The following is a 9,647-nucleotide window of genomic DNA, read 5'->3' as shown; positions in this document are numbered from 1 at the left end:
ATTATCTCATCCTGGGGAACAGAAGGTTGAGATAAAGAGAGGTCTGTTAGCAACTTCCTGGATCAACATCAGAGATCAGGCTATTGGTGATGTGATGTGGTGTGGCGCAGATGATCGTATTGCTGACTCAGCTACTTTGGAAACCAGAAACCAAAGACCCTCAATTCTCTCTCCTCCATGCTCCACCATACTCATGTCAAACTTCCCTTTAATCCTCAACGACCCCATACACGCCAGACACACACACACACACACACACACACACATACACATGCACAAGCCACCACCACGACTGTCTCCCCCCTTACCCCTGGGAAAAAAAACAGTCTCCTGGCTTGCGAAACCATCGTCACTGCTCACCACACCTCCATCTCTAATTCAACCAGAAACCTCACGTTTGGTGCCAAGCAAGCCCTGCCTCAGATGATCCCTCGAGTAACCTCCAGCGCCCCGAGCTTAATTCAGACTCAGTGTCAGCATTACCTTACAATCAAGCTGCAGTCACGGTTCTCAAGACTTGAGGATGGAAATCAAATAACTGCACATTATGATCAGACGTCATTTGGGTTTCCGTGGATGAAGCCAATTCAAACTGACGTGCCATGTATAAATTTTTTAAAAAAAAAGGGGGGAAAAAAGGAAATTACACACACTTCCACTGGCATGTTTCTGCTTCAACAATTTTCAAAAGCAACAAGATTTTATTTTTCTCATAGGTGCGAGGAGGTCTGCCACATGTTCTCACACTGAAGCGCCATCTTAAATAAGCATATCCAAGTTGTTTGTCTTACTTTTTTTTTTTTTTTTACAGAGTAAATGGCTGCCTATTCCATTTTCATGAAGGTTTCCCATCCTCCCTAAGTCACATCTCTCAGCACAGTTTAACAGATCAATATGCAGACTACTCATCCCACCAATACCCGACCCAATTTAAAGCTGACGCGATAGCTATACCCTGTGATGCATCGTGTGTAGGTCTAATCTGATTATATGTGGCATATTCGGCGCAGATTCACGTGATCTCATTCATCTTTTGTAGTGTCAGGCGTTGGTTACATGCTTCTCTGTTTCCACACTAACCCACTGTTCAAGTAACTACACAGCCATGCAATCTGATGGGATCCCCGCCAGTATTTCAGATGTCCATTCATCTTCCATAAGACGCACATCGTTTGCATGCTTACATACTTTCCTTGAATCTCACTTTTTTTTTTTTTCTACCAGACACAGCGCAAGAAAAGCAGATTCACACACATGCATGCAGGAACACTGATGACCCGTCTATGTAGAGGACAAAGGCAGGTGGTGGGAAAATCAACAAAACAAGTCTGACCTGAAGAATTGTGCTGAAAAAAACTGTTAAGAGCACATAGGTCATTCATTTTGACTTTAATCAACATTAATTGATCACCTACATAATTTCCAGTATATTAATTGCACTAGGGGATTTATATCCTGCTCAGAAATGTTACTTTTCTTTTATTGCAGAGCACAACATTATGTGGATACAATTCTTAAGTGGTTATCAGACCATTAAATTAAACTGCAGCTGCACTGACAGGATAATAAAGTTTGTTATGGTTGAACGTGAAGTCATCAATAGTTCTTTTGTAACCGAAGAAAAACCAGAGAATCTACAGAGCAGAGCAGTAAAACTGCTTTATCTTTACAATCTGCACTTCAGCATGTATAATGAAAAGGAATGTATAGGCTTCATATAGGGGGCTTCTACTTACAGGGAAACATTGTGACGTTTTAGAAATTTCATGATTTAAATCACAACATAAAAAAGAGCAACACTGGTGATATACATTATACCCTGAAGTCTAGGGTATTGGCTGTTGATGATGTCGGTGTGCAGCGTGCCTGTGTGTCAGTTTGCCTGGATCAAGAGTGACATCTAGTGGTGAATAAAGAAAAGACAGCAATCATTTAAACAGTTCTGTTCCTAACCTGCATGGGAATTTGAATCAGTCTATTTTATTCCTTGGATACAGACCTATTAAAACACACTAGTGTGAAAATAGGAGCCTGTAACTTTACAGACAACCTAAGAAAATGGGCACAAATTGTTGTCAAATGGTCTATAGTAACATGTCGTCCCCAGCCAAGCAGGATGACAGGTGCATCTAGAGAAAAACAAAAAAATCTCCTTCATTAAGGTAAAAATATTTTGTTCCAGTATGTGACTACTTGCAACCGAATAGACACAGAGCGATTTAGGCACAGTGAGAATAATCAGACTGAACTTCCATTTTCTTCAGTCAAGTTGAATCAAGTGAAACAAATCAGAGATATAGACACAATTCAGAGGTCTAGAACTAGGCTGAGACCACTTTTGTCTGTGATTGTGAACTCGATTGTGTCCCTGGTTTCACAAACGCCGGCTTGTTGGGATTTTTATACCTACTTTTGAAAGGTTGACAAGTATTTAAGATTCATTTCCAACCCTTAAGTTTATGGTTTAATTTGTTAAATTTCCTTCCCTGATGGTATTCTCTTCTTCAACATTAGACTTGATGTTTTGTTTTTGTACTTACACAAATACATAGTAACAAGATACCACAGGAAAAAAACAAAACAAACATTTGTCATTTGATTTATTATATTATTTGCACTTCAGAGAAATATATACATATAAAAAAAACACCAACAATCCCTGTTTTTCCAATCATACTTCTATGATACAACATTTGTAACCGAGTCCCAAGACAGCTTTGCACTCAGATTTTTACCATCTGTGTGGTTACTTAAGTAAAAATAGATCAAAATGCCCCCAAAAAACAAACAAACTTTACTTAATTTTGGCACAGAAAAGGCTGGATATACAGGAATTAATATTCCCATCCAATTTAATAAATTATTCACTCTTTTTCATGTTATATTTAACTTCATCTCTCACCCAGGCTTAGAGTAGGTGGTTCCTTTTAAAAACCCTTTCCTCCCTCTGTGGTTTACTTGCTTCACAGTTTTGATTAGTTTCACATTCATATGTATGTGATAACTTTCTTTATTTTTTACATTATTTTTTTTAACGTGGGTTTTAGTGAATAAAATGCATCAAAACTGTAGCTTTGTTTCACAGATAAAAGCAACTTTATATAGTAAACGGGACTCGTGTTATGTTGCGTCGTTGGTGCCAGTGGAGCTCTTTGCAAAGGCAATAACTAACATTGCACTAAAAAAGGAATGACAGAGCGACAAAGACCTGAATCAGTTCATAACTGGAAATCTGAATGCAAATATTTTTAAAACTGCAAATCATATCACTGTGTAAAACTTTATCAAAACACTTTAAATCCTTTTGAATATATGAGTAATGTCAAAGTCAGGCCATTTTGAGGTATAGATAATGTCTGAGAATGCTAACCCACAACTCTTTGTGGAAGACCTGTTACCTCTGATGTACATCACTTATTATCCCTTCACTGAAATACGTCACATCCTATTTATGCTACCGTCTTGAAGTGTATCTAATCCAACAATGTTCTTGTAAAAGAAAAAAATCACTGCTTCAGGAGATAGCACAAACTACCACAGCAACAAAACCTAAGAGATGAATCAGTAACCTGTATTGTCATATATAACAGTCATTGAGGTACCTTGGGAAAAAGTATCTTAAACTAAATGACTGAAAGACAGAAAACGAACAAAGTGCTGATGAGGTTTTGGCAGTTCAGTGTGACTCAGCTGATAAGAGGACTGTTGTCGTTCTGATCTTCAACAGCATCCTCCTCTGGCTTTTTGACCTCTTCTGCCACATCCACTCCGATCACACCCACCACCCTGGAACATGGACAAACAGGTACAGGAGAGGCATATACATTACTGTCTCTACAGATTCCAACTACACTGGGCAACTGTCGAGACATTTCAAAGTCAATAACATGTTACAACCGGACATAAGGCTCAACTGGAACATGTTGTAATAATATAAATATCACCTGGTGCATACACGAACAGTACAAGATGTATGTCAATTTGTGGAATCATATTACTGGTAGTCCCCCATAGCAAACAAACGTAACTAAGGAAGTTAAAAGTAAAAAGAGAATTCAAAAACAAAACAAAACAAACAAAAAAAAAGAGGCTGAAACACACAGGAGCTGTCATCAAAACCTGTTGTGCATTTGCATCTGTTGGGAAAAAGGTTCTCTACTGCCGTTTGCCTCAGAGCCGAGGTGGCGTTTAACAGAAGGGTGTACAAAGAAAAGTTTTTTGTTAAAGGAAAAAGTTACTATAAGATCAAGTACTTACTTGATCTTATGCATTCTATGTAATCATTCTATGTAATCTACTTTTAACTTATTTTATCTATTTATTTCAATTTTTTATTTCTATGTTATTATCATTCCATCTAATTTTACATTCATGTTTTTCAACATATTTTACTTTCATTTTACATTTTCAAAGTTTATTATTATTATTATTATCATTATTATCATTCACCATATCAATATCTTGATTCCTGAGCGTAGATGGATTTTATGTGTTATTAAAGTAACAAACTACATCTAGTGTTTTAGTGGCCAGGCCTCACGATACTTAAACAGTTAAAAGGTACAGAGATATTGATGTGGAGCTCATGCTGGCCTTAGATTGCTTTGTTGTTGTGGATTTGTTGTTCTGTAACTACCCACTATGTAACAGAAGAAGCAGTGCATGTGACAGAGGTCGATTCACTTATACGCTACACTTCCCAGACTGACTCAGCAGCACGTAAGAACGCAGTGTACCTCAGATAAGTATCCTTTTGTGGCCATTCCTCCCTTTTTTCACTTGACAATGCATCAACGTTAACGGTGCATAAGTCAAAATGCAAGGTTAAAGACGTAATGTGCATGTCAGAGATTTATATTACTAAACGAAGAAGGAGGCCGTTTGGCGAGGGAAGTGGGATGAGATGAGCGCAGGAATGAGGAACTGAGAGTTGTTGTTTTCTGAGTGCTTAAATCAAGCAGAGCGTTTCCCTTTTCTAGTTAAGCAAAACTGGCAAAACAGTGACTCAGCAGAAAAGCAGCTGTGTTTGTAATGAAACTCAACCCACAGAGTACAGCCCTACACCTGAAGCATATCCACACAGACCAACAGCAGGTTCCACTAACTGTAGTTCTATGTTTTGAAAGAAGCCATCATAGATCATTAATGCAATCCTTTTATCAGGACACTATTATTTTTTAAATATCGGAGGGCACTTGGAAACATGCAGGACAGTCCTGAAAATAGAGAATGGTTCCTGCTTACAATGCGTTGCAACATAACAAAAACAATAGGCAAACTGTGATGATAGGAAATTAGAGTGGACACTTATGGTTGTCTTATGTAAGCTTAATTATAGCTGGTGTGGTCCTCTAATGTTGTGTTTTGTACTTTGGCAACATGATGAACTTACCCCAGGAAAAACAAAGGGATGACACAGAGTCCTGCAGACAACAGGAAGATGAAGCCAGGGTACCATGCCACCGTAGCAGCATAGACACTGTTGAAGACTGCAGCTGATACATTACTGGTTAAACTGTCCAGAAAGGAAAGGAAGGCAAACAGGGCTCCTGTGGGAGAATATAGAAAGAAGAAAAACTATTTTTAAGTAGTGATGAGGGTGACTCACAACAACGTGTCATGCATAAAATCAAGCAGTATAGTTTCAAGATACCCCCCTTTCCTCTAAGGAAAAAGGAGAGTTGTGTTTTTTCAAATGCATCATGAAGCAACTTTGGACTCTGACTCTACAAACACAGACACGATACGGTATTCCGGCCCATGGAGAGCCCACTTACCCTGTTCAGACTTTGAGATGATCTTTGACATCATTGAGCGCAGAACAGGGAATGGCATGATAGACAGAAGCATTGGCACCCTCACTGTGGTAAACAAATAACAGAAAACACACATTATATTACACATCACAGTGCAGGGGCTATAATGTAACAGAATCAAAATGCAAATTACAAACATCATAGTTAAAGTAAATTCATACTTCTGAGTTTTATGTTTGCAAAAATTGTGCAGAACATCATAAAAATATACAGATTTAAGTCCTCTCATCTGGATACTGGCTACATGATAATTAAAATAAAGCAGTGATAATATATTATAATCATATTGTCTTGTCAGTTTAAAATGCAATAATATATACAAGATACTGTAACCCTGGAACAATTTCTACACGTTGTAAAGGTGGTAGGAAAGATAAGTTCTGTCAATCAGTAACCTGTGTGGCTAGCCTTTAATTTTGATATCTGTTTTATATCATGTGTGTCCTTTGTTTATTTCTTCTGCAAATAGAATCTGTTTTATTCTTATATGTCCTGTCTTTTTACCCTCATTAATTTGCATGTAATATATTAGAAAAGCCATATGAATAGAAATGTTCTGTTTTAGATGACGTAGATGAGGACGAGCAATACTGAGGAATATTAGGTGGTTATTAAACCAGGTTAAAAGGCCACAAATCTTGTGCATGATTTCACAATGCAATTTCCAACATCTGACATACAGTACAAGGTGAAATTATTTTCTAATTCTCCATTGTTCTCATAAAACTATTCAACTACTGAACTCTGAAAATAGGGAATGCTTAACTTAAACCAGATGCATCTTTTAATTCAGTTTAAGTATATGTTTGACGTTGTAAAGAACTGATACACATATTGCACATTATAGGTATAAGCGACACAGTAGTTCTTGTGGACTCTTTCTCACCTATAAACATCAGTAAAGTGGTCTTAGCAAACGCCACCAGGACCATGCCTGATGCGACAGATAGGATCCCAATCAGTACAATCAGCAGCTGTGGTACACCACAGTACGTGAACCCGAACACGCCCACAAAACTGATCAGGAACACAGTGGTGGACAGTGCTGAGCCGTAGCCAATCAAAATCTCAGTCCAGCATAGTGGTTCATTGAGCTCATATAGAGTCATCAAGGTGATCCCACCCACGTAAGCGAAGGAGAAGCTGGCGAAGATGAGCATCAGGAGGACCAAAACAGTCTTACATCTGCGACTGGCACCTGTTAACATCCTGTAGACCCCAGAGGTCATCTGGTTCAGGGCTGACGGTTGAGGAGCGTCATCTAGAATAATGGCATCAGCTGGAGTCTTCTTCACAGTCTCTTCTAGGATGAAAATCGCATAGAGTAGGATCAAACACTGGCACAACGCAGAAGTCAGGAAAGGCCAGTTAAAGCCTGCAGCTCTCAGGAAGTAGCCTGTTGATATCGAAGCCACCCCAGCCAACAGGCCGATCATCATGTCCAGTCCGGCCATGCGCAGCGTTTTCTGTCGACCGTCCTCACACAGGTCCGCTATGTAGGCGAAACAGCCCCCGAGAAACGTGCCCAAGCCGCCAAATAGAGAGCTGAGAAGCGAAGAGCCGATGAGCAAGTAAATGTTGAGCTCAAAGTAGGACACTGTCAGGAAGGCCAAAGTGTAGATCAACGTGCCAATCAGGGGCATGATGATGGTGATCTTGCGTCCTCCCCGGTCACTATAGGCCACAAGCATGAGAGTGACAACCAAAGAGGGGATTGTGGAGAAGAGCTCTGTGTAGAGGGAGAAGAGAGATGCCTGTCTTTGTACCTCCTGGACACACAGAAGGAGAGAGCACGATTGAGTCAAAAAAATCAAGTATGGTTAAGTCTAAAAATAAATGAGTGGATTGACACTGGACTGTCTGGGTTAAACTGTAACAGCAGGTCTTAGAAAGCAAAATAACAAACCTCAAGTTGGCAACTATCCTACAACCAACACAAGACAGTGACAATCTAATGTCACAAAACCAACACTGAATGGAATCACCTTGATGTGTGTATTTTGTAAACATTTCGTTTAAGCGTTTCCTCACTCAGGGCCAAAATGAACAAAGCTTTCCTACAGTGCAACAAGTGCAAAAAAGTGACTATTTAAAGATCAGTGTCTTTCGTCTCACTTCTCTGTTGTGTTTCATTCTTCCTCTATGAATACAGGCAAAAAAAATACAATTTTTGCATAAGAATATTTCTGCTAAATCCTATTGTACTGCAGACCTCATTTAGTAGGAGCAGTAGTAGTAGACTTTAGTCACAAGTCTTCCATGTGTATCACCTTATGGTGCAGAGGCTGAATCAGCTGTTTTTAACCTAAGCAGTGTTGCAAGAGAGAATCTCAGAGGGTTATATTGGAAAATTTATGCTGTGTCATGACCGTAAAGGTTGAATACAGATGGATAGTTGTTGACTCAAAGTGTAGTTGAGGAAGAAGCATTATTGTCTGTTAAGCTCCTTGTCATTACCACAAGGAAACCATGGCAAAACAAAGACTGAGTAAAAAAAAAGTTACAGTTCTCAAATAATACTGACAATATTAAATCCATGACAAAATTTCAGCAGTGAAAAAGTCATATGCTGACACTGGAAAAGTTCATTCTTAGCATGTTTTAAGTGGAGAGATGGGGGGAGACGAGGAGAAAAAAAGCCCTAAAATGTTTGTAAATGAGAATACTCCTTCTACCTTGAGTTACTTAAATGCATGCTCTTTTACATCCAGTGAGTAATGGCTCACCTCATGATAGCTTGAATGGTTGCTGCCGTTTGTCGCACATCTGGAGGTGTTGTCAGACACAGGATAGGTGGTGTTTGTCAGCTCCTGCCAGAGCCTCCTGTACACGTACTGCTGCACCAGAGGATATATGAGAAAACTGGAGAAAGCGTACAGGGCCACCACAGGCTCTACAAGGAAAAGGCCCTTCATTTTTGCCGGCTGCAATATTCCCTGAAAAACAGGCTAAGAGAATACAGTTAGAGATTAACACAAGCACAGATGACAGGGTAAAAAAAAGACATGTTAACTGTCCATATGTGAGCAGACGAGCTGAGACTTTAAAGCATCAGCAGTGTATACATAAGATAATGCATTATTTTTGTAGTATAGTTTAGAAAATAAAGGATATGCACAGCTCAGTAAAGATTTCTTCTATTGTTGCAACCTCCAACACTTCAGCATTCAGGTACAGTAAACACATGACATCCACACCACTCCTCTTTCAATAACTAATTAAAGTCATAGGATCGGGTCTACGTGGAAGTACAGACGATATTTTTGTTAGGTTGTTTTTTGTCTTTTGAGGATCGTCGAGGACGCAGTGTGCACTACACTATCGATTCAACATTATCTAACAATTTGAAATATAAAGTGGAATATAAGCTAATAACCCATATAGTTTGTTCCTGTGAATACAGTCTGCTGCTGGATGAGCAGGGTCAGGTCAATATGTACAGCGTAGTCTTTACCATTTTCTTATGTTGACAAGAAGATGCAGCGTGACACTTACCTTTCAGAAAGTCACCCGGGTCATGTCTTTGTCAATAAATTCACGCCTGTAAATGACAGTAAATACAAGTTCGACCAGGGCTGTTCTTTTATATGAAAGTGTACGGCGTTGTTATGAAAGTCAGAGATCCCGCCCCTCGCTGTTTACGATTGGACAGCAGTCTTTCGAGACGTGCGCTTATTCGATTAGAGTAACTGTCAGTCATGACTAAAACTGGACGAGAACATTTTGTGACTCTTTGCATCCGGCCCTTTATTGGATATAGGTAATAGGTATTTGAATTACGTCTCAGGAACTTTTTTGGATTTAGCTTGTAAAATATTTTGCTTACATTCT

General features: G+C 39.2%; 1 protein-coding gene across 1 annotated transcript; it reads right to left on the bottom strand.

Moving 5' to 3' along the window:
- Window positions 1-2,583: 2,583 nt before the first annotated feature.
- On the bottom strand, window positions 2,584-9,425 carry slc46a3 (solute carrier family 46 member 3). Its single transcript, XM_022739032.1, has 6 exons — window positions 9,312-9,425; window positions 8,543-8,764; window positions 6,703-7,585; window positions 5,778-5,861; window positions 5,393-5,549; window positions 2,584-3,786 (listed from the first exon to the last, which is right to left on the bottom strand). Exons 2-6 carry the CDS (start codon window positions 8,729-8,731, stop codon window positions 3,687-3,689), a joined length of 1,413 nt encoding a protein of 470 aa, XP_022594753.1. The 5' UTR covers window positions 8,732-8,764; window positions 9,312-9,425; the 3' UTR covers window positions 2,584-3,686.
- Between the last annotated feature and the right edge of the window lie 222 nt (window positions 9,426-9,647).

This window comes from Seriola dumerili, unplaced genomic scaffold, assembly GCF_002260705.1.
Source record: "Seriola dumerili isolate Sdu_G_001 unplaced genomic scaffold, Sdu_1.0 BDQW01000040.1, whole genome shotgun sequence".
Classification (NCBI taxonomy): Eukaryota; Metazoa; Chordata; class Actinopteri; order Carangiformes; family Carangidae; genus Seriola; species Seriola dumerili.
The sequence above is the reverse complement of the archived record's forward strand: the minus strand, read 5'-3'. Positions and strand labels throughout refer to the sequence as shown.